General features: G+C 34.5%; 1 protein-coding gene across 2 annotated transcripts; it reads right to left on the bottom strand.

Annotated features, from left to right (window-relative positions):
* DSC1 (desmocollin 1) lies at positions 1-26,264 on the bottom strand. 2 transcript variants are annotated; one of them, XM_066352416.1, is made up of 17 exons: positions 26,093-26,264; positions 23,460-23,544; positions 21,466-21,668; positions 19,664-19,783; positions 18,696-18,851; positions 16,017-16,161; positions 14,436-14,602; positions 13,917-14,051; positions 11,452-11,637; positions 9,295-9,554; positions 8,997-9,139; positions 5,674-5,886; positions 4,986-5,231; positions 3,691-3,812; positions 2,344-2,598; positions 1,554-1,599; positions 1,136-1,201 (listed from the first exon to the last, which is right to left on the bottom strand). In XM_066352416.1, exons 1-16 carry the CDS (start codon positions 26,153-26,155, stop codon positions 1,564-1,566), a joined length of 2,535 nt encoding a protein of 844 aa, XP_066208513.1. In that variant the 5' UTR covers positions 26,156-26,264; the 3' UTR covers positions 1,136-1,201; positions 1,554-1,563. The 2 variants fall into 2 exon arrangements, with proteins under 2 accessions (XP_066208512.1, XP_066208513.1); XM_066352415.1 differs by lacking the exon at positions 1,554-1,599 and having other exon boundaries at positions 1-1,201.
* Between the last annotated feature and the right edge of the window lie 345 nt (positions 26,265-26,609).

The following is a 26,609-nucleotide window of genomic DNA, read 5'->3' as shown; positions in this document are numbered from 1 at the left end:
TCTTACAGTAATTACGGTAGACTGAGTGCTAAGTTTCAATATGAATGGTCACACAATTTTTAGCATTTTCAAGGTCTAAGCACTGTATTTCAGTGTTGCAAGCTTAATGCCTGCAGGGCTGATTTCACAAATGAATGAAGATGGTGAACCTGTGGCAAACTAGAGAGTGCGTGTTCTTGTAAAAGTATTTATATTTTTAAAATTAATTCTATATCATGATAAGCAAGCAAAACATATTTGTGAGTCCAAGTCAACCCATGGACATCAAGGTTGCAATTCTTTCATAGAAATCTTCTTATGTGATCCTTATAGAATCTCTGTGGCTTAAATTGGTGTGAACTTGTTCTGGTCCATGTCTTTCCAATAATTCTAGAAGCTGTAGGAACCTGATAAGTCATTCACTTGGGAAGAAGATCTAAGGACTGCATTCTAAAGGCTCCTGAAAATAAACAGTGCTAGGAGCAGCTTGGCAGGTGAAAAGTGTAGTGAGAAAAGAGCTGTTATTTACCAAATTGAAGATGGTACAAAAGAATACTTAAAAATCCTTCAATAAATAGCCATTTGGGTAGAAGAAGCAATTATCTGGCACCAAGATAATATTCTAAAAGCATAATTCTCCCCAAGATTTTGAAGAAAGTGTTTAATTTTCATCTAAAATAAAAAATTCTTTTTTCTTAGTCTCCACAACACCCAGCTCTCCTACATATTCTTCCATAGCATACAAAGAACGTAAGGTGCAAGAAGCACACTGTACAGTCCTGAAAAGGGTAGTATGTACAGGCATGGAAATTAAATGAACCAATGAAACTGTTATTTCTAGAGAACATGGGAGTGACATCAGATGAAGAGAATTCAGGGAGCTTTACATTTATAGTATCCTTATCTACATGACTCGAAGTTTACCTCCAACAAACAAACACATTCGCAGATGCTGCTATCATGTTACATTCAATAAACTCCTTACATAAGCATTTGTGGATGTTACTCTATTTAAAAGGCACACTTATTTCTTTACACACGTCTTTGCTAGCGTCCTGAATTTGGATTCCAGATGATCTAGAAACTCAAGCCCCTCTTCTTCCTGCCGATCACTACAGCAGCCGACGGAGCCGGCCATAGACCCTTTGCCTTCGTAGTTGTATGACCGAACGTTGTCTTCAGAATGTTTATGCTCCTCATCCTGTCCACACAGATACACCTTCTGCATTAAAAAAAAAAAAAAAAACAAAAAAAAAAACAACACATTTTTTTTTTGTGGGAATTCTCATTTTAAAATTTTTTTATTGAATTCATTGGATGACATTGATCCACATATCCACAGATGTTTCAAATGCACAACTCAACAAACCACCATCTGCCCACTGCGTCACGCGCCCTCTGCCCCAGCAACATCTCTTTCTGTCTTCATTTCCCCCCCTTTGCCCACTCTACTTAGCCCTCAACCCCCTTTCCCTCTGGCTATCACCATACTGTTGACTGTGCTTATGTGTTATACATTTTATTATTTTTAAAAAACGGCTAAATATATTAGCATAAAAATGTCTTTGATTTACCTTTTACTGTTTAATTTTTAATCAGAGTGTGTCCTCTAAGGAATTCCTACATATAAAAAATGCACACGATTGGTCTGTATTATAGTCATTATTAAAATACAGCAAATATATAAATTCTCCCAGTGATAACATTTATGAAAACTAAAGCTACACATATATATTACAACCAACTTACTATTTCCCATTTGAATATAGATTTGCATAGTTGAAATGGGTCTTTATAGCTTCACATATTTGGGGGAAAACCAATATTGCCTATGATTCTTATTGTTTATACACTATTAAATAGCTATATTAAAACTATATTAAATGAACAAATATTAACTGATATTGATTAATCTGAAAATATAACAAGGAAGTAAAACTCAAAATAAAACCATAATAGTTTATCTGGTTGATGTTGACAGCCAGAATTTTATAACCACACAAAGGACTCAATACACTAAAAAATATTTATAATTTATGATCTGTGTATTACTCTCTAACAAATATTTCACTTTAAGTGATAGTGCTTATAATTTTTAGGGAAGAAGTTATCCCTCTTCTTATACTTCCTAAATGTGTTGACATATGCCATACCTACATAAGTTTTGTAAATCTTATTTTAAAAATTGAATTTTACAAAATCATTTTCCCTTTGGATTTGAACTTAAAATCCATATCTACAATACTTCAACATTAAAAAGGTGATGAATTCCAGGTCTATGAGGAGTAAAACTTCTGGGAAATCCTGATTTATAAATAGTGATTAACTTCCATGGACTATGAACCTGAAGACAACGACACTTACTTCGCCAAGCCGAGGCTGGGTGAATCGGTGCCATTCAGTGTATGCGTATCTGCCAGTATCGGTTCCTCCTTGTCCTGTTCCTGTGACACATTCCAGCGTTTGATGTCCACCTCCTTTGCTAGAATCCAAAGCGTAGCCACCCTTGACCATCTCAAAGCTTTGCTGGGTTTTCACTCCTTGGCCACCAAGAGTGCCAAGAGACATGCTTGTGTCACAAATGTTGGATGTTTGTGTGGGGAGTCTAATACTTGCTTCCTAAAAATAAAGTTAGAGTTATAAAATGAATGAATCAAACTGAAACTAACAATTTACTTTCATGTCTTTCCCACTATAGGCAAATCACTTAATGCCATGTCTCTCCATTCCCCTTACACAAAATCAGGATAATAACAGTACCAGTATCATAGGTATCAGTGGTCCCCAACCTTTTTTGGGCCACAGACCAGTTTAACATCAGAAAATATTTTCACGGACCGGCCTTTAGGGTGGGATGGATAAATGCACAAAATAAAATTATGCGACTGGCGTAAAAACTGTGGTATTTTTAAATATAATTGTCAAACTTACGAGACAAGTGTCAAGAGTGAGTCTTAGACGGATTTAACAGAGGGAATCTGGTCATTTTTTAAAAATAAAACATTGTTCAGACTTAAATATAAATAAAATGGAAATAATGTAAGTTATTTATTCTTTCTCTGAGGACCGGTAACAAATGGCCCACGGACCGGTACTGGTCCATGGCCTGGGGGTTGGGGACCACTGGTAGGTATGATGGGTTGAATTGTGCCCCCCAACTTATATGTTAAAGTCTTAACTCCTATTGCCTCAGAATGTGATCTTATTGGAAGTCAATATAGATATAATTAGTTAAATTAAGATGATGTCATACTCAATTAGGGTGGGGCCCTAATTCAAAAGGTGAAATTTGGACACAGACATGCACACAAGAAGAGTGCCATTTGAACATTTGATTTATGCTACCCTAAACTAAGGAACTATCAGATTCTCAGAGAAAGGCTTGAGACAGGCTCTTCCCTAGCATCTTCAGAAGGAACATGTCCCTGGCAACAAACACCATGATCTCTAATTTCCAGCCTTCAGAACTGTGAGACAACACATTTCTATTGTTTAAGTCACTCAGGTCATGGTACTTCATTATGGCAGCCCTGGGAATCTAGTACAATAGAATTGTGAAGTTTGAATGAACTGACACATGAAGGGCACTTTGAGCTCTACTTGGCATAGTAAATGCTCAATAAACAATAGCTGTACTATTATGTAAACATCAACTGTCTTCATTGTATCACCATACAAGTCAAAAGAAAGTACAATGTGATTATGATTTACCATTACTTCTTCTCCAGGCCCTTCAGTATTTGATACAATTAAATTTTGCTGGGCTACATCATCTGGAAAACATTTCTTTACTGTTTTCTTAACAGTAACACAGAAACACGTAAACAGAACACCTAAAAAATAAAAATATTTAGGAAAATAGTATTTTTTCATACTGATATATATTAAATTATTTGAATGATATGATTGTTTAAAAGTTTCTTCATAAAACTTAAAACATTTATTTCATAAATTAAGATACCCTTGGGTTATCAATTTGAAAACAAAATATTACAAATATATTAGTATATAGACCATCTCTGTCTTAGTGAGAATATGTTTTTAGGCTAAAAAAGAAACAGATCAATAAAAAGTAAGGAGAATGAAGTGAGCATAGTTTATTAATTATTCTCTTCCCAGGTCCAGAATTAACTTAAATGCTTTTCTTATTTCCTTCATACTAAAATAATAACTTTATTTGACTGAAATTTAAGCTAGTACTATTGGTATTTAAAATCCATGCAGAGCACATAAAGGGTTTAGAGCTATAAAATAACATTAGACAAAAATACAAACAGGAAAGGCCACTATATAAAATCAGTGATAGGTTTTGAAAGAGTACATCACTAACACAGTACTAGGAGGAGCATCCAGTTTAACCAGAAACTCACATCAATGAATTAGGGCACACTAAAGACTATGGGAAAAGTTTATAAATGCAAATAGGTTGCATATAGAAAAGCATATTTTTAATAAAGAAAGGTGGGAGAGAGGGAGGGAAATGTGGGCAATGATTTTTATCACTCTTGCATATTTAACAAAGTTTGCAGAATGCAGCCTTAGCATTCTTCACATATATTACTTTTCCTCAGTGGCTCACCATATGACTCTTTCCCGCTCACTCCACTCACTGGAGTCTTCTTAAGATGTGAACTATATCATTTCATGAATAACATTGAGCAAAACATTGAAGTTCATTTGGGAGTTAATTTTTTTTACTAATTCTTGCGATACATTCACTACTACATACATCAACTGGCTGGTTGAAAGACTAATATTTTGTATGAGAGGCAATCTTAATATTAATTTTATCCTGCCTCTTTATTTTACAGATGAGCAAAAAGAACATAAAGAAGAGGTATTTCTTTTTCTATGATGCAGAACCCTAAGTCATTCTAGTACATGCAAGCTTTTAAAAAAGGCACATTCAGCGAAGGTTATAAATGTCATTAATATAAAGAATTGCCATATTTGTAAAAATATTAGAAAAAAATTTCAGCTAACACATTTTAGATAAGTATACTTACATAACAACAATGCAGAACCCAACACCATGGCAAGAATTGCCCATTTTCCAAGTACTACATTTGCTAGCTTAACATCACTCTCGCGGAGTTTACTACTCATTTTGCAGTCAGATGGAGTTGTACAGTCACATACTCTGACTGACAATATGTGTTTAGCAGCAAAACCATGTCTATCTCTTATTTCAATAGGCACATTATAATAGTTATAATCAAGATGTTGCTTTTCACGAAGAATGGCAGTTTTACCTACGGAGAAAAAAGACAGAGAATATATAGATATATTCTTTCACTAGCAATATTATCTTGACTTGGTATTCTTGGAATGCTGAAAGGGGATAGGAGGCATAGAGTTTAGCTTAAGAGAAAAATTCTAGTGGCTCATTTTTCTTTCTTAAAAATGATTTTGAATTCTTGAAAACAAGGAAAACTAATTGATAGTGCTCTATGCTTACATTAGACTAATATTACATTAAGACAAATTTATGTTTTCTTAATATAATTTAAAACAAGAGTTTATATTTCATAGATATATTATTTATTACTTTAAAAAGCAAGATATTATTTGGGGGGATCAATAATATAATTTCTTAAAATAAATATTTATTTATTATCATAAAGTTAAGTGAAAGTCAAGGCCATCAGCCAACTTAAGTTTATATCAATTACAAAACTTAGCATAATTACACACCATCCTTTGTGTCTAAGGTCCAATGTCTGCTGGAAGAATTATCCAGAAAGAATTGAAAAGGTGGGCCATTCTCAGGTCCATCTGGATCCACAGGTGTGAGAACAGCAAAATCCTGAGTATGCTGACAGATTGTCACATCTTTGTCGACTTGTGGTGGGTGATCATTATTATCTTCCAAAAGAACAACTAATGTTCCAGTACAAGATCTGCCACCTAAGAATTATAAAACATAAGACATATATTCACTTAAAAATTTGTCTTCCACTAGCTCTATGATATACACATGACTGTTTTCTACTAGTTGAATGACTTGAATTTCACATTTTCCAGATCACATTACTAAATACAGAATCATGACAGGTGTTTTTTAAAATCGAAAGGTATGAGATTAAGAATAATGTCACTAACAGAATAATCAATTGAAAGTAAAATGAATTTCTGACATCTGTCTTTATGAAGAGCTATATTCATGCTCAAAATACGAAGATGTTACATTTGGTCATTGTCAGGCATAAGCTAAAAGTTGTTGCCAAAAGCTGCCAGTTTCAGTTAAGATTACAGAAATAACTGACCCTCACAAAATCACAATAGTTTCAGTCTAGTTGTAAAAATAATTAAACATGAGTCGTGATAGTTTCTGTAAGTTCTAACTGAAGGTTGGCAGGACCCTTCTGTCCCCAAGAGCACAAAGAAACCAGAAACCAGATCATTTGTGTGAATGTCTGCCAGACCGATGGACCTGCTAGTTAGATGCCAGCAACCTGCAACAATCATTCCCCTACATAACGTCCCCTACCTTTGCTCGGGGAGGTTGTTGTCTCTAAAACACAACCTCCCGCCACTCAAGCCTCAAATAGATGTTCTTCTTGAACAGTTTTGATATCCTGAGACTCCTTTCTGGCCATACCTAACAGTCATCAATCATTTCCTCAACCTCCCCTCCACACCCTTTTCTTATACACTCTTTGCTCAAACTTTGTAAAGTTTGTCATCAAACCCGTTAGGTCTACTCCTTCCCATGTCTGCTTTGACACATTCTGTGCCACTGCTGGGAATATTTTTCTCTTCCTCTTTGACAAAACCTTATTATTCTTCAAGAATCCACTCAAATATCACTTCCTCGTGAAATTTGCTGGGACTTCTATAAATAATGGTAGCCATATTCTCCTTTCATTTCTCACATTTGGCTTATCTTTGGCTCACACACTGAACTGTGAACATGTTCATCTTCAGAGCTAAGTCATATTTATCTTGAGATCTTAGTGAAAGTGCCTAGTGTGTGTTGATTAACTTGTAAGTTAACAACACACGGAACAGAATGCATTTACTCTTGTTATACTTTGTAAAAGAAATAATTAAACCATAAACATAAGTCTGCACCCTCATCCTAATTCAATTAATGTGTTCTTGAGAATAGAAACACTTTCTCATCACTAGATAGTCACTATTATTGGCCTAATGCTCACCCAAGTCTCACTAAATATTTTTAAGTAAAATAGTGCTTACTAATTGTGTTTATTAGATAATGAAGTTCAGAAAACATGTTCAAATTTTACCATTTGCAATAGGATAATAAACTACAATAAATTGTGTGCTTTCAAAGTTGAAATAAAAAAATTTATGAAACTTCTATTTTTTTTTTTTTTTGCTTTAATGTTCATCTAAATTTTGAAGCATTTATTACCATAATAAATAAATTTGGACTCCAGACCCAGAAAAGCCAAACAACTCCACAGACCAATCCTTGCAAAACGAGATGAAGCAACTCCATGGCTAACATTAGGGTCAGATGCAATGATCAGCTGCCCCTTACCTTAGCACCTACTAATCAATAGAGACCACGATGCTAACCACAAACTGAACTCCCTTGGTCACCATGATTAATGATTTATTTTCCCTATACAACCCATCCCCTAAAAACCATCTGGGAGCCAGGTCTCAGAGCAGTTGCTCATCTGTGACACTGGGCTTCGTGCCATTTTCTTAAATAAACCTTAACTTTCTCTGTTGCAAACTTCTGTTTGAGTGTGACTGGGTTTTGATGCACTCAGGAAAAGGAAACCCTTTAGTTTGGTAACACCTGTATAATCAACATATTCCAGGGATTCCAGGGAAGGAGGGCTTTAAAGGTAATAAGAGAAGAATTGAACACACACTACTGGGAACAATCACAGAAAGTTGTCATTGTTATTTACTTGAAGAAGTTAAGGGACCTGAATTTCAAAGAGAAGGGGCAGTGCGATTCTAGACAAAGGGTGTTTAAGAGTGTTTTCTTATGACAGCAGGAAAACCAGTCTGATTGACAGAAATGATTGACATAAGAAAGAACAGGAAATGAACTGGATTGTAAAAAGCTAGAAGGATATCTAGGTAATCATCCTGAAGGATTTATAAGCATCAAAACTAAATGTTCGTGTGGAAATATAAACAATTATTTATATATTTGGCTTTTGGCAGTATATATTAATGGATTAAAGTTCCAATAAACAAAACCCTTCATGGCACCTTATGGTTTTCCATGAAAAGTTATACCATCCTTATCTTTACTTCTTGAGCATACTTGGATTATCCATGAGATGGGGGCATTGATCCCTATATTCTGAATTTGGAATTTCACTGTGTTTATAGACAAAATTAACATTTCATAGTTCTGTTCTTTATTTTTTCCATCTCCCCAAATAGATCTTCATTCACCAAGCTACTGCATTTTTGTGAAATCTACTTTTATCCTTTAATCTGGGCAGCAATGAACTGATTTCTGCTTCTTATAATATTTATACTTTCTTTTATGGGGAAAGTTTTTATATCATAGAAACTCTTATGAGAATATAATAATTCTTTCCTTGACATCATGCTAGATTTTGACCTTGTTATATGTACTGTCGTTTCCTTGGTAACTTGCCTAGACAATCAATGTCTGTGAAATAAATTAGTAAATATAAATTATTGTATACAGCATCACTGTAGGTTTGAGCCATTCAGATTTCACTTTTACTTATACAGGAGCAGTGAATCACCCAAGCTTATAAAGTAATGGCAACATTAATTCTGTTTCTCAGTTAATGTTATCCTTATTCTTTAGTGTTTTTTTTTAACCTATATTGAAAGAATTATATTAAAAGTATGTGCTCTGGTCTTAGCCTATAGACGAGCAATGTTATGGCTAGACTGGACACTATGGTTCTTATTATGACTGCAAGATTCCCTCAGGAAACATTTTTTTTTGCATTAAATTTTAATGTGGAAATAAACAAATTTCATCTCAAGATTTTCTTTAAAATATATCTTATATTTACATTTTATTTCTAGAAAACTGCACTCACCTGCATCTGTTGCAACCACTGAAATGTTGTATTGGTCATTTTTTACAAATTTTGATTCTCTATCTAGCACTTTTACAGTTCTCAAGTCACCGGTGTTCTCATTGATTTCAAACCAGTTATCTTCATCTCCTATCTTCTTATACCTAATTTTAAGAAATCAAATGGAAATGCTCAAATCAAAATATGAAGATAATCTCAAAATCTGTCATTTTGAAAAATACATAGAACTTTCTTAAACTTGAAAGCAATGTACATCACAATTAAAAATACATCAGGAACTTTTTGAAAAGTACATTACCTTAAGCCTTCACCACTGCCCGTTTCTGGATCCAATGCTTTGTATCCTAAGAGTTCTTGGCCAGCTGGCAGGCCATCTTTACTCTGAATAACTTTTACTGCTGGATGGCATTCAGGGCCTTCATCCCTGTCTTTAACTCTAACAGTGACAGTAGTAGTACACATAGTAGGAGCTTGTGAGTTTGGTGCATTAGAGAATTGTGCTTCATTAACTACACCAATTTTCAAAATAATTTGGCGACTCACTTCATAGTTCAACGGCTGTTAAATAAGCATACTTTAATTAGTCAATATATAATACTATTTATTGAAGATTTATACTGATGATTCCAAGTTTTAGCACAAAATGGAATATAATTTTATGTACCAAAAGAAGGTGCCGCCTGACCAGGCGGTGGTGCAGTGGCTAGAGCTTCGGACTGGGATGCGGAAGACCCAGGTCTGAGACCCCGAGGTCGCCAGTTTGAGCGCGGGCTCATCTGGTTTGAGTAAAAGCTCACCAGCTTGGACCCAAGGTCGCTGGCTCCAGCAACGGGGTTACTCAGTCTGCTGTAGCCCCCATGGTCAAGGCACATATGAGAAAGCAATCAATGAACAACTAAGGTGTCGCAACAAAAAACTAATGATTGATGTTTCTCATCTCTCTCTGTTCCTGTCTGTCTGTCCCTATCTATCCCTCTCTCTGACTCTTTCTGTCTCTGTAAAAAAAAAAAAGGTGCTAATGTAGTTAAAGATTAATAATTAGGCTGCTATAATGACAAACACTATCAAATGTAAACTTGTTTTTAAATTTAACCAATTTTTCTTCTCACTTTTCTTTGGGAAAGTCCTGCCATCATTTTTTTTTACAAGTTTAAATGTTAATGGGAATACAGAATAAATGTTTGACTAAATTCAGATAAGTATTTATTTCATTACTTATCAAGCAATATAACAGTGATAACCAAAACAGCAGGAGTTCCTCCAAGTTAAGTGCATAAAATAATTAGATTCCTAGCATATGAGATTTGGCTATAATGGTATAGTTATCTGAGTATCTGAATCAAAAGATGTAATGATATTATTTAGCAGCACCTTTCAAAGCTCATTATATTATATTTGGTTTACTTAGTTCCTAATCAAAATGCTCAGTTCTGAACTGAATAATTAGAAGGAATCCAAAACAATAGTTAAATAGTTAGAGACTGAAATCTACCAAGATAATGAATGAATAAAAACAAGGAAAACAAACAAAAAAAAACCCCTAAAAGTGAAGAAAGAGGAGGAGGGGGAGGAGAAAGAAGAGAAGAAGGAGGAGGAAATAAAAGAGAAAAAGAAAGAAAAGGAAATATTTTAATTAAAAAACATTTTCTAAAAATCTTCCATAAAGCTTTTAATAAAATATACTCTGTAAGAAATTAAAGAGAGAAGTATGTAACCTATGTAACCAGTTAGTGAGGGCTATGGGCAGAAAGACTTAAAACAGAACCAGTTTTAGTTAAAGTAATCATTGTAGGTGCCAGTAATTGCAATTGAATTTTTAAAACCCAAACACATTGGCTACCTCAAATATAGGGGGATTAATGGGAATAGCGGCTCTACATTTAGTCTCATAACTAATAAATTACACTACACTTGTAATTTATCATCTTATAAAATACACTACAGAGAGGCAAAGACATAATAAGAGCATGAAGGAAATTGAAAAGTCAAGAGTTTTCATTTCAAATAGTGATTCTTCCACTTTTCTCTGTCTTGTGTTCTAGAAAGTAAGAGTTCTAGAAAAGTGGGTCTCTAAGAATGCTTCTAGGGATAATATCTGATTAGTAATTCAATATTTCTCTGCCTTGGTTTGTCTTATCTCTAAAACAAGTTTTGTACCAGCCATGCTTTTCTTCTAAAAGAAAAAATGAGGGTAAAATAATAGTGATACATTTTTGTAAGCCATGTAACTTTTTATCATTCCATCGCAATTTCCTAGTCACGTACACACAGAAATTTATACACAGACATGTATATATATATATATGCACATGTGTGTGTATGTGTGTATATATATATATATATATATATATATATATATATATATATATATAAATGCCTGTATATCAATTAAGCTAGAATTTTATATATCCAGTTAGAATTCTTCAAAGTATTGCTTGATAACTTTTTTGTTTACCTTGACAACACACAAGACTGCTTCATTTGTATTTGGGTCTGTGCTGATTTTGAAGTTTCCATTTTCATTTCCCTGCAGGATTGTGTACACAGCCTTTGAGTAAGGAGTGTTTGGCAAATCTAGGTCATGTACCGCCATTCGTAAAATCTCAACATCAATTCTGTTTTCTTCTACTTCTGTCAAATACTAAAAACAATTGCTCTTGTTATTATAAATTTATAGCTTTAACAATACGATTTTCTCCTCTAAAACATATTTAAAGTAAAAAAAGCAAATATGGAAATGTACAATCATATATTGGGAACAACTTACAAACTTAAGGCATAAATGCATAATTCACTTCTTTCCTTACTACTTTTTCAAATCTTATTCATCCTTGAAAGATTAACTTATGTCTTAAATTTCCAACTTCTCTAATATGATTTTCCTACTTATTCAAGCCCTCAAATTTGTCTCTATTCTGAATCTAAAATATTTATAGTGTATCACTCCTTTTTAGACATAGCAAGCACTTAGTAAATGTTTTATAGTAATATATTTAGCCTTCAATATTTATAGATAATTATAAGCTACCTTGATTTCTTATTATTACTGGATAGTCTGTTATGACAATTAAAAAAAATTCCATTTGATGCTCTTTAAGAAAAAAAGTCTTTCCTTTTGGGGGGGGGGTAATTAAATCATAGTTTCCCCCACCTCCAAAAAAATAAGATTCTGGAAGCATATGATATTAAAAGGCCTGGCCAGTTGGTCTCAGTGGTAAAGTGTCGGCCTGGCATGCAGGAGTCCCGGTTCGATTCCCGGCCAGGGCACACAGGAGAAGTGCCCATCTGCTTCTCCATCCCTCCCCCTCTCCTTCCTCTCTGTCTCTCTCTTCCCCTCCCGCAGCCAAGGCTCCACTGGAGCAAAGTTTGCCCGGGCGCTGAGGATGGCTCTGTGGCCTCTGCCTCAGGCACTAGAATGGCTCTGTATGCAACAGAGCGACGCCCCAGATGGGCAGAGTGTCGTCCCCTGGTGGGCATGCTAGGTGGATCCCAGTCGGGCGCATGTGGAAGTCTGTCTGACTGCCTCCCCATTTCCAGCTTCAGAAAAATACAAATAATAATAATAATAAAATAAAATAAATAAAAAAAATTAAAAATGTAGTAAATCAGTATCTTCTAGAAATGTAAGGTGAACTCACAGAAGGATGATGCCTGATAGCCATTGGAGCATAACAGATATTGAGTCTAATCCCAGTTTTTTCTCTTACATGGTTTGTACAGGGTGGGGCAAAAGCAGGGTTACAGTTGTTCATGTGGAAAATAATACAATCATTAATAAGTAATAATAAAGAATAAACTCTTGTTTCGCATACACAACTATAAACCTTCTTTTGCCATAACCTTCATGTAGGAGATCATAAGCAAGTTAGTTAACTACCTTCCATCTTCTCACCTGAAATATAGAATAAGACCTATCCTTATAAGTTATAGCAATTGATGTAAAAAATTGTATGGATAGGTCTATCATGGCACATTTTCCCTTCTTTGACTTGTCTTCTGGTTATAGATAAATGAAAAATATAAAGATTCTTTACTATAAGCTCAAGAAAAAAGAATTATTTCCTGTAATTTTTGTCCTATCTATATTTCTTGTAATGTGTAGTTCCAAAGGGAAAGTTCGCTCACTCATGACACAGGAAGAACCTGTTCTATTGACTTTCCAGCAGAGCAAAGGATATAAAGCTAGTATTTTTCATCTTAAGATGTTGAAGTACAAATGACACCAGAGAGAGGGCCTCTTCTCTTTCATCCCATAAGAGGCATTTAAATTCAAGATATCTTATACCATAGCTTGGCATCCAAGAAAACACTAAATGCATGAACAGGGCATGAACCCCATATATAAGGGCTAAGAAGCTTATATGGCCAAGAAAGCAGTTATTTCCCTAGCATCCAGAAATATCTGGAACTTCAATGATTTTTACAAAAATCATGTTCTTTTTTCCTATGTTATTTGTAAGTAGTAGCTATTAAACCCAACATCCCCCAGAGCTACCATATTCTAGATTTGTTTTTTGAAAAATAAATACTTAGATCAGGGGTCGGGAACCATTTTGGCTGAGAGAGTCATGAATGCCACATATTTTAAAATGTAATTCCATGAGAGTATGTTATGGACCCGGGTATGTTATGCATTATCCAATACAATGACCCGGGTATGTTATGCATTATCCAATAAAAATTTGGTGTTGGCCCAGAGGACAGCTGTGATTGGCTCCAGTCACCCGCAACCATGAACATGAGTGGTAGGAAATGAATGGATTGTAATACATGAGAATGTTTTATATTTTTAACGTTATTATTTTTTTATTAAAGATTTGTCTGTGAGTCAGAAGCAGCCATCAAAAGAGCCACATCTGGCTCGTGAGCCATAGGTTCTTGACTCCTGACTTAGATAAATAAATACAGAGATGTACTCACAGAAGTTTCTGTAAAAAATGGTGAATTGTCATTTTCATCTTCAAGTGAAATAGTAATTGTTCCTGTGTTAAACAAACCAAAATGTTGGCCTCCCATGTCTCGTACTTCCATTATTAATTGGTATGTATCACATTTCTGAAAGAAAAAGAAAAGGAACACTGAAGAACATTTTTCTAAAAACCAGCATAAGTAGAAATAGAGCAAGAGATCGGCCAGTCAGGACAATGGAAAGCTGATGTGTCTAAGATAACATTTCAAAATTTAAAGTGTTTTCTTTTTCCTCTAGCATCCACACATCAAATCAAGTCAATGATCTCAAGTGAGACCTCATCTAATACCTTGTACCTTTCCAAATTCTTTGTACAGACAAAGCAAGTATCCAGAGAAGGCTTAACCACAGGCTGTATGGAAGCATGCTTGGAGAGGTGGCCACATGGGGCCCTATTGTAATTTCTCTGGGAGTTCATTATCAGTTTAAATACAGTTCAGTGACTGGGAAATTAATAATCAATTCATTACTTCTCTATCCAGTAAAGGTGAAGTTGTGGTGATGACACCTGTGTCTGGGTGTATGGAGAAATGCTTTGGATGATCTGGGGTTTGCTGTAGGATTTTATATTTCAGACGAGTATGTAGAGTGTCAGGTTCATCGAGGTCTATGGCAGTCACTTTTCCAACTGAAGTTCCTGTTTACATAAATTCAATATTGTCAAAAATTTATAAAATCACAACATTATAAACAAACATAAAATCAAGACATTGCTGTAGCATATTCTTCACAAAACCACAAGTACATTAATTTTACAGATAAGTGGAAGAGCATAAATGCTCTCCAAAACTCTAAGCTTAACTGTCTTAGAAACTTCAATTAAGTGATTACTGTGAATAACATGATTTGTAGTCTACGTATATGAGAACATTCACCCCACCCTTGGTAACAGTGGTTCTCAAATTCTTCCCCCCACACCCCATTACCCCAGTTCATGGGCCATTTTTAGATGGGACCTTCTGTACATATCTTGTTTCTTTTATAGCTCAACATGATAATGTTAATTAGAGAAACAGGACAGCTTTGCATATGATAACAAAGGTTTTATAATTTTATATTTTAATAAATGTGGTGAATTAATAATTTAAGCAATTAATTACTAATAAATGTTAGACACAAACATTATGCATCAGTCTGAGTATCACTGGTCATGTTTTATGGCCCAGAAATCAGTGTACTGAATGTTACTTTAACAAACTATACAGTCCTCAGGTTATAAGCGACATAGGTTCTGTATGTTTGTTCTTAAGTTGAATTTGTATGTAAGATGGAACAGATACATTTACCTATTAAATTCAACTTAGACAGATTTTTGTCTTAACATGGTATTTATTCTTATCTTTCTCTGCATATAAATACTTAAACATTTTCAAACCTACAGAACCTGTCTTGTTTGTAACCCAGGGACTGCCTGTACTTATTGTGAGATAGTAGTATTAAATATACACACATAATGGAAATTGACTAGAGGCTAAGAACTAACAACATTTCTTGCAGATTAAAAGAGAAAACTAAGCATTTCTCTTATGCTTCTAAGTATACAAAGATCACAATTTTGGCTGTCCATAGCATCAAATAAGTTTAAATTATTTTTTTAATTTGTCTGGAAAATATGCTAATAAAGCAATGTGTACATTCTTATAAGTCAGATGAGCATTTCCATGCTGTAATATATTTCTGGGTCTTTGAAAATGTATTGAAAAATTTGTAAATATTATAATTATTCATTGTTTTATAAATATATCTGTGACACATTTGTACAAAGTCAAATTAGAAAATATAAACAATATTTGTCACACATTCATATTCATTGTGGATTAATCTAATCAAGTTAGTAACTTTATGTATCATCTGCATTTTATATATGCATAGGAAAATAAGCACAAAAAGAGTTTGCACTTGAAGAGAATATGATCTTACACAAAATTTTATATAGAATAAGATCTTTGAAACTCAAACATTTAAACATATTTAGCATAACCGTGTTTAAAACATTCACGAGTAATTCAATCAAAGCAAAAATCTAGTGTTTTCCTAAAATGTGAACTTACCAGATCGGCAATTTTCAGGCACACTAAAGATAGTCACTTTGTTTTCAAAATATGGGGCATTATCATTATCATCCTCAACTTTGAATACCAAGGGGAGTGGGTACTCTGGTGCATAACCGTCTGCAGTTGTTGCATAGGCATATAGCTGAAAGGTAGACAAACACCATCAGCTTATTCTTAAATAAGAAATTATGCACAAAATAAAACTAAGAGTTGGAGAAAGACATAATACTTAAAAGGTATATGTAGCTAATAAGTTATTCAATGGAGATATAACACAGCAACACTGTCTATGTCTGCCATATGGCTTCAGCCTTCTTTTAGCCTTCTCATTCTTCTCCCAGCTACCATGTGCTCCCACCAAATGAGGCTCTTCCATTCTCTGAGTTAACTGCCTGCTGTTCTGCTAGCTAGAATGCATGCTAATAATAAGTATTTTTTAAGTGTAATAAAAATTTAATTCTATTTACTTGTAGTTGATATATCAACTATCGGTGATTCAATTATGGGGTTTTTTTCTCTCTATTTACCTACATTTTCTTATTTTCTACCATAAACATGCATTTCTTGTGTAATAAAAATGTTAATAAAATCAAATACATCTTCCGAATTCCATCTCAAGATGATATATCTTGACCTCAAATGCCAGGATTTGGTGCCTTTCCCTTTAAACATCATCAAATTGTTTCTGCACTCTTCTTGAGTAGTTTATATGTGGTAGGTGTGCAATGAATAGTTGTCAAGTTAAACATATTTTCTTCCCTGAAAGGACTAACTAAACCTACCCAAAGTGCAATCTGTATTAACTCAGTTCTTCGCCACAATTAGCCCTTCCTGATTTCCCTCCTGTACCCATCTTCTCATTAAAGTTCCAGGTATCTAACTCTTCCTTCTCTTTCATTAGCCTTTTCAGTCTGTTGTGAAGTTCTAGTAATATGGCATTTCAATACCTCCATCATTTACCTTCTCTTTTCTTTTGCCAATGCCATCATCCTCATTTTACTTCAAATGTATCCTACCAACATTCATGTTGTATTCTGCCAACAAATTGTCCTACCAAATTTCCTGCTATTGTTCTAACTGACCTTCACCAATCTATGTAGAACTCAAGAGCCAGATTCATTTCCATAAAGTACAACTTTAATAATAATATTCCTTAATCACATTCTTTAATGATTTGCCTATCTTTGACCAAAGTAACCACAAAACAATCCCTGTTGTGTTAAAATGTCATGAATATTCTATAAATCACTTATAATGAATTCTTCTATCTCATTACATTGGCATTAAAATATATCCATATCAAACCTAAGCTCATTCTGCTCTAATTTACACTATTTTTTGCTAGTTTTTCACCTCAGTGAAATTGATCATCTGTTTCCCACCTACATGCACTTGTAGTATTATTTGACTTCTTGACAGAAAGATCAAAATGTTTGCAAACCATTTAATTATAAAATTCCTAAAATGAAACATTTATATTGTTTCAAATTTTTCAATACCTTTTACAGTGTTCTGACATCCTTAGGATAGGGTCCTTCGCATGAATTATAAGGTCCTTTATAGTTTATCCTTTTCGTACCATCCTATCCTCCTATTTCATGCTCTTCCTCGGCTTCAAACAACATTTCAGGCAGGGTTTGTTGTTGTTCTTGTTGATTTCATTTTTTAACAAATGAGTCTTTTTATTACCAGTGTTTATAAAACTTAGCTAAATCCTTTTTCCCTGCCCCATCATAAACTTCTTTCATAGCTGTCTTTATGTAAGCCATCAATTCCTACTCATCTTTTGGGTGTTTGCTAAGATTTTACTTTCTAGACTGCCCAAGTATGAGATAAATTCCCCCTTTATGTGCTCCTTTAACAAAGAATTTCTTTACTATAGTCTCTTCTAATTAAAAGTACAACTGCTTATATAGTTTGATTCTCCATCACCCCAAAATGTACAGTGGTTTTTTCTTGTATGTCACATTAGACATTAGACATCAGAACACCAAAGAGACACATGAATTTGAAACAAGAGTAAAAAATTTTAATTTTCAGAAGAGTTAGAATTTCCCTTTGTGTAGTTTAGATAGAATAAAATGAATTGGTAAACTTATTCTGGATTAATAAGGAAATGAAATAAGATTCTTGTTGCTGAGAGAAGTCAGAGGGAAAGAAAAGCACAATGCTACTTAAGAGGCTAAAGTAGTAAATTTCAACCTTAAGCTATATTCAGAATCACTGTGGATAACTTCAAATTTTCAATAGGCTGAGCTCCCTCTCAGAACAATTAAATCAGACTTTTGGGGAATAGAGCATTGGTATTTTTTTTTAAGTTCTCATGTCATTTATAATGGACAAGCAAAGTTGGAAATAATTAAACTAGGCTACCATAAGGCACTTTGAACTCGATAAAATTCACTGTTGTCCTAGGATTCAACAGATCAAAACTTGTCCTTTAAAGTTTTATTGTTATGCTTTCTATGGTTATCTCCCACTTTTCTTCCTTTACAGTATCTGTTGTCTTGCTTCATTAAAGGCATCAATAGAAAATTGAAGTTCATATTACACATTAACAACATTTAAAATATAAAACCAAATCATTGATTCTTCTAATAACTAAACAAACAATGCTGGAAATATTAAACTAGTAATAAACAACATCATTCTGAATAAGTATTTCAATAACCTTACCGCAAACTCTTGATATTGCTCGCGGTCTATGCTTCGTGTGCAAAAGATATCTCCCGTGTCTTTATGTATGAAGAACAAATTTAAGGGCTCTTTGTCCACTCCTGGTCCACTTATGGAATAAAAGATAGTATAGTTCTGTGCAGCATCAGATTGGACCTAAAATATTAAATTTAGGGTAAAAAATATCTTTAACCTAACATCTTGTGATGATTTATATTTTATCACTTGTTTTTATGTTTTTCAAATTCTTATTTATATTCCGTATGTGCAAAGCCATGAACTCTATGATTTATTTGATTTCACATTATTTCATGTTATCTGCATATTTATGGAAAATTCATGGAGTTAAATATATCAATACTTTTGCAATTCTTTTTCACTTTCTCTTATTCCTATATAAATTATAGTAACAGTTTCAGTAATTTTAAATTATTTGGAATGGAAATTCTTGTGATTTAAAAAAGGTAGAAGTAATGCAGCACTCTTCCGACAGTTAATTCTTCAATAATTGCATAATTTCAAAGCTGGTCTATGTTTACACTACAGCTCTGTGGTAGTAACAGCATCTGTGTGGGAAATAGAAATATTGGGCTCTTTTCTGGTGAGGGTATGTGATAAATGTAAAGTTGAATTATGCAAAATCTGTAAGCATGTTTTTCTGTACATGAATGCTAACTTCTGGTAAGGTATTTAGGAAAATTTGAGTATAGACATAAAAGCATCAGAAACTGAGGATATGAAACTTTAAGTGCAAAATAAGGTTTCTGGAGGAAAGGAACAAATTATGCTGTCTCATTTCTACAGGACTCTATTTCTGGTGAATACATAATGCTTATTAAAACCAATAAGTTAAAGTCCTGATTCAACTCAAATAGAAAGTTTAAAAACAGACAAAGAAACAAACAAACAAAATAACCTCCAAAAAGAGCCCTCTAACGTGAAATCAAACAAAATGAAAGTTACCATACCTGCTGAACATGTTGTGGAAATGGGCCTAATGAGTTCTCCATCAGTGAACAGGGAATAGGTGCCCATCGTCTCTTTGTGCGCCTGAGGACTGTGTTTTTGGTGTGTCTCTTCTTACGAACCTATATTTGATGAGAGAGGGAGAAATAAATCATATGATTTTTTTTTACATATACATACACATGAAGAAAATAGGTTGTTTTCAACCTCAGGTCCGCGAACTGGTGCTGGTCTGTCAGAAATTTTGACCCCTCCGCCAAAGAGTTAACTACCCAGGGTTAGCCGCAGACCAGTGGTTGAAAACCACTAGTGTAGGGAACAATATCACGAATCACCAACTTCCAAACTATTTTTGTGTATTTTTATTATTATTTATTTATTTATTTATTTTATTAAGTGAGAGGCAGGGAGGCTGAGAGACAGACTCCCGCATGCTCCCAGACCAAGATTCACCTAGCAACCGCCATCAGGGGCTGATGTTCTGCCCATCTGAGGCCCCTCCTTCGTTGCTCAGCAACCCAGCTATTTTAGTGTCTGAGGCAAGCCTTGAAGCCATCCTCAGTTGCCTAGACCAACTTGCTCATTAGAGTCATGGCTGCAGGAGGCAAAGAGAGAAAAAAAAGGAGGAGAGGGAGAAGTGGGAAGCAGATGGTCACTTCTGTGTGCACTGACCAGGAATCGAACCTGGGACTTCCAACCATCTAGTTGACACTATACTGAGCCAACCAGCCAGGACTATTGTTTTATTAATAAGATAAACACCACATAACTCATACACAAGTGTAAAAACTAGTTTCACCTAATTCTTGATTTAACCAGGTAAGCAATCAGAACTTTATAAGGCATTGGGGAGAGAGGCCATCTTGAGAAGTATAGACCCCCCTAATAATAGATAATCCATTAAAATATTTAAGAATTGATTTTTAAATTTTATTATAAGTGGTAGCACCAAATTAATTTTTTAAACACCAGCTGCATTTCAAAACATCTGTATAATAAAGATACAGGTCAGCAATTGTTTGAGTATATTTTATTTTATGTGATGTGAAAACTGTCTCCGATTTGGACATAAAATAATGTTTTTTAAGCTTTAAGCATATTCTAAATTTGATGAAGAGGAGTTCAAAAGGTATTTAGCTGCAAAAGACTTATAAATCGAATCACTTATTTATAAATTATTTTCTAAGACCAAATTCATAGATAGAGTTGGCTTAAAGTGAGATTTCTGAGAATTTTAGTAACCTTCTCCTTTCCCCTCTTTGATCACCAGCACTCACTGTGAGAAAGTGAACCTAGAGTCAGAACATCAAGCCATTCCTGTGGACTGGCCATTATCCCATTCTCCAAAGAAATGGACTTCATGGGATTTTCAGTTAAGATGAGAATATAAGCTTTAGACAATCTGTTCTTCTCTTTAAAGAGAGACTCACACTCCATGGTAACTTGGGAGAGAGCCATTCAGGGTGGAGTGCCACAATTCCATCCTAAATCAATTGCCACTATTTCAGACCCACCCCTGCCTTGTTCTTCAGGTTGTTTGTTCTTATTACCACACCTCAAAGCACTGTCTGAAACATTTGATAGTTTGACTTTGCTCCCTGGTTATAGACTTACTCATTTCTATACCATTTTGTAAATAGCTTGACCATTTCTTTAAACAGTCTAGTATTTAAATGCGCTAATTATCAGTGGAATAGACAAATAAGTGAGCGTTAAAGAACAATGACTTTATCATGTAAGGAAGTCTATGAAATGAAGGACCGACACTAGAAGATTAATATGGTCAAAACTTTGACTAATATACCTTCATTCCTCTTGCTTCCAGTACAATTTCTACCTCTTTTTGTTCCTGCTCCTGACTGTCTGAAAGAAAAATGGAAAAACTCCTCCTTTGGGAAGACAAAGTGAGGTCATGTGTTGTGTAAATTGAGCCATCTTCTAGAATTCTGAAGTCAGGATCACTTGACAGGATTAGCCTGGCCGACTGGAAACACTCCTTCAGATTCACTGCAGGAAGAAATTTCACAGTAATTTGTAAGATGAAATAGGAATAGAGCAAGTTTTACAAGAATAACAACTGCAAGTTAGTGCATGAGAAGCAGAAACTTACACTTGGGATTTGTGGAGTACCTAAAACTGGGGGGCCATAAGAATTAATTAAATTAATGAACTCACAGTTTCTACTACTTTCATCATAAATTAATTGATGAATAGACAAAATGTTTTTAGTGTCACTGGACTTATTTTTTCCACTTTAACTTTTATTTATTGATTTGTACATATATAAAATTTTGTTGCTTTATACGTAGTATGTCTATGACATCATTTTGAACTTGTTTGCAATCATCTTTGATCATTCAAAAATAATAATAAAACTCGTCAGTAGTTACATAATATTTATCAGTAATATTGCAAATAGCCATATTATAATATCTTTTGGAGGTTTAATAAACTCAATACTTAGTATATGTTGTATTTGTTTTCAAAATTAATACATTTAGCATATTTACTACATGTCTATAAAGAATAGGCTATATATCTTTGAAATATTTTTAAAACATCTAAAGGGTCAATTTAAAGCACTGGTCCAAGCAACCTCTATCTTGGAAGGGGTACCACTTCTGTATTCAGAAATGTGTATTTTCTAAATGTAAACTTAAGCCAATAAAAAATCTTGATGGAAGGAATGTTATCTTTGGACTCAAAACTACCAACCTATGCTTCAGGTATGCCTGTGATAGTAAGAGTAGCTGAAATTTTATTTACTTTCACAAACTATCTGTGAAATAGATCACATAAATTCTTGCTGGGTACTGACTGGTTTACTGTAATGAACTTCAAGCACAAATTTTCTTCTAAGGCATTTAAATTTATTATTATTATTATTGATTTTTAGAGACAGAGGAAAGGGGAGAGAGAGAGAGAGAGAGAGAGAGCAACATTGATTTGTTTTTCCACTTATTCATGCTGTCATTGGTTGATTCTTATATGTGCCCTGAGTAGGAATCTAACCTACAATCTCAACATGTCGGGATGATGCTCTAATCCAGTGGTCCCTAACCCCCGGGCCGTGGACCGGTATCGGTCCGTGGGCCATTTGGTACCGGTCCACAGAGAAAGAATAAATAACTTACATTATTTCCGTTTTATTTATATTTAAGTCTGAACAATGTTTTATTTTTTTAAAATGACCAGATTCCCTTTGTTACATCAGTCTAAGACTCACTCTTGACTCTTGTCTCGTAAGTTCGACAATTATATGTAAAAATACCACAGTTTTTACGCCGGTTGCATAATTTTATTTTGTGCATTTATCCGTCCCACCATAAAGGCTGGCCCATGAAAATATTTTCTGACATTAAACTGGTCCATGGCCCAAAAAAGGTTGGGGATCACTGCTCTAACCAACAGAGCTACCCAGCCAGAGCAACATTTAAATTTTGACACATCTATTTTGTATGTAATCAATTAAAGAATCTTGGCTTTGGAATTTGGCAGCAGATTAGTCAATATGAATTCAAATGTGCTTCTGCTTTCGGTGTCTTACTTTGTTTGAGCTAAACTAAGATAATTTAGCCTCTCATATTAACTAATTTTTCTGGCATGAAAAGTACACAATGAATTTGGCACTTTAGTTGTTTGTAACCACTATCAGAAAAACAAGTAGTTCATCTTTCACTTTATGTTGGATTTTAATGCCAAGTAGCTACTATACGGCTTTTATCTTGAACTTTACAAGAGCAGCCTGAAGCTAAATATAGCAGTCAAAACTATGAAATTCTTAATGCTGTTTCTCACCTTTGCCTACAAGGGTTTCAGCCTCGAGATGGGAAGGAACTTGAAGAGAAATTTTCTGACAAGCATCACAAAACAATATTAAAACCTCAAAAGAGAGAGAAAAAAATATCAGGAATTACATTTGATTACAAATATTCACAGTACAGTTTTTTCTTATTGATAAGAATATTGTCAATTTCAGCAACTAAGCCATCTTCCTATCTTTCAATTATTGAATATTCATTTTAAAAAGAAACAGCAAAGAAAGTGGCTGTAGGGACAACATAGTCTAGTATCAATGAAAAAATTAATGTGAACAGTAGTTCTTAGAACTTAAATCATACTGTATAATTTTAAGAAAATGTGTTATAAATCATTGATTTTTTATAGAAGTTATCATCTCTAAAGCCATTCAAAAGTGTCATTTTGATTATTCAGCATAAAGAAAGTACTTCATTCTGGAATATAATAATCACAGATTTGTACACAAATTATCATTTTTGTAGACCTCAAAATTTTGAAGGTATGTATAGTTGATTAAATCTTGAAAATATTTGAAAAAATTTTTTTAACTTCTTAAAGATCACTGCCCTCAAATATTCACAGAAATCATATCATTCCTTGGATTGGCTTGTTATAAACATCAAAGTCTAAATAATCTCATTCACAAAACTAAACTATATGTATTTCAAAATATAGAAAGTAGCCTTAGATAGGGTAGACATTCTAATTAAATCCAAGCTACAACTATCATCATCTTAAAAAGCTAAATAGTTCAAGAAAAGAAGGTTTTTTTGCACAAGCATCACTACGAAAATGTGAGTAATGTGTTGTACTGCAACATCAGGACAGCTACAATGTCACTAGGTGATAGAAGTTTTTTAAGTCCACTAGAATCTTATGGGACCACTGTTGGATATGTGGTCTCATTGTCGACCCTAGTGTTGTTAGGTAGTGCAAGATTATAGTTTGTAATTTTACAAAAACTCTGTTAGGCAGATATTGCCAAAAACTGCAATTTCAGAGATCAGATTTGCCTTCAGTTTTAATTTAAATAACCACTTTTTTAGAATATGAGATATTTTACCTAATTTGACTTTTTAAATATTTTTATTCTTAGTGCCAAGTAACAAACTAGATTATATCTAAAAACTTTGCTGAGCATAAAGAATTCTATTGTTAATAATCTAAATATATATAATGTGGAAAGGGCATTTTATAAGTGGAAATATATACATATCCAAATATACTCATACATATACATATATACATATATGCATATTTTTGCATATATATATTCATTATTCTCATAGAATATATCCACATTCCCATTCCTACATCCATCTTCTTTCCTTCCTGCCCATTTAATTGGTTCTGCCTTACCAGTAGAGCCAAAGAAAGGCTCTAGAAGTACCAGCCCAAGTCTTTAGGTTAAATGAGCAGTTTAGCAATTTGGAGGGAAGTGGATCAGTATGAGGATAAAGGATGAAAGGGCAGGAATGAACCAAAAGCTGCTGGACAAAACAGACCAAAAACAAAAGAAATCTGGGTGAACCCTTGGAAAGCCTTCACCTTTACCTAACTAATAATACTAATCAAATAGGTCTTCGAGTCTTATTCACCCCCCAGGCAGTCACAGGATGAGAACAAAACCATCATTGTATATTATTTATATGGAGAAAATATTTATCTCCATATGATAAAATTTGTATATTTTGAAAATAATTTGAAGTTAAAATATTTTTGCTAAAATGAAAAAAAAATTCAGTGCTTAAAAATGCCAGCTATATTAGGTAGGCAACTCCCCCTCTCCCCTCCCTACCAAAATAAAAATTAGCACCTGAGTACCCACTTACAGAGCCATTAAAAACATAAGTAGAAGCCAAGCTAATGTTATTTTTTAAATGACTGTTACATTTTTCTTATTATCTTTTTTCCAAAATCCTTTGCTTGAACTAAGAGTTCCACCCTTCTCTTAATTCTTCCTGAAAAAATTAAGAATGTCTTGGATAATTCATATCTTTACCCAGAATGCTTTTCATCTTTTCACAGCTTAATGGAACAAAGCATGCTAAACAACTAGAGCTTATTTAATGACTAGCAGCAAAAGCAAACTTCAGAACCTTCTGGGCCAAATGCCTAGAGAGTGAATTTGTTCAGTACTACTTAGGAAAACACCACAGCAAAACTGAACAAAGGATTCCCTTAAAAAAACTAACAGTCTTGTCCTTGGCCTGGGTAGGTCAGTTGGTTACAGAGTTGTCCTGACATGCCAAGGTTTCAGGTTCCATCCCTGGTCAGGGCACATACAAAACTCAACCAATGAATGCATCAATAAGTGGAACAACAAACTGATGTTCCTCTCTCTCTCTCTCTCAAAAGGTTGATTTTTAAAAAACTAAACAAACAAACAAACAAAAAACTAACAATCTGGCCTTGCACACTTAAAGAGTAAGCGAAACACCTGCCACCGGGGTCCCAAGTCTTTCTACTCCTCCTTGGATTTTCCCCAGTTCTGTTGTATCTGTTATTGTTTTTCTCAGTTTGACTCTTCTGCCTTCCGCTCCCATCCCTACTCTCTTTCAAGCCCAAACTGGAGGCAGGAAGCACGTAGAGACCTGTTTGAATTCCTTAATCCTTTGGCTGTTACTCACCAGGAGAGAGAAAAGGAGCTGCTTACAGAAGAGGCTCCCTGGGGCAGCGGAGGCCACAGCCATCAGAAATGGTCCCAGTGGTCAGGGACAGTGACGGGAGAATAGGGCGGTCGCACAGGCAGCTAAGCAGAGTCCCAAAAGCTGGCACTGTACAGGGTATTCTGCTGCAACACTGGCACAGACCAGCTGGATTTGGAGAATAGTCAGGAGTCGTGATAAGTGACAAGAGGAGGAGCACAGGAGAATTGCTTTCCTCCTACTCCTGGGTCAGTCTTTCCCCATCCGATTCAGTTACCTCTGAATGGAAAGAGGTTTCCCTACAAGTGGGGAGGGTGAAGTACAAAACAGCCCCAAACCCAATCACTAGCTCCTCCTCACAGAAGCTTTCAAAACTTCTGCCACTTGACACATAACGCAGAAGCAAGAGGAAACACCCTCAATCTTTGGCCCTCCTCCCTTTCCCCCCAGGTTGATGCTCTGAAGTCCTCCCCAGTTATTACCCACTCCCACGTCCTCC

The sequence above is a fragment of the Saccopteryx leptura genome, chromosome 11 (genome assembly GCF_036850995.1).
Source record: "Saccopteryx leptura isolate mSacLep1 chromosome 11, mSacLep1_pri_phased_curated, whole genome shotgun sequence".
Classification (NCBI taxonomy): domain Eukaryota; kingdom Metazoa; phylum Chordata; class Mammalia; order Chiroptera; family Emballonuridae; genus Saccopteryx; species Saccopteryx leptura.
Note: the sequence above shows the minus strand (reverse complement) of the source record. Positions and strands in the feature narration are given on the sequence as shown.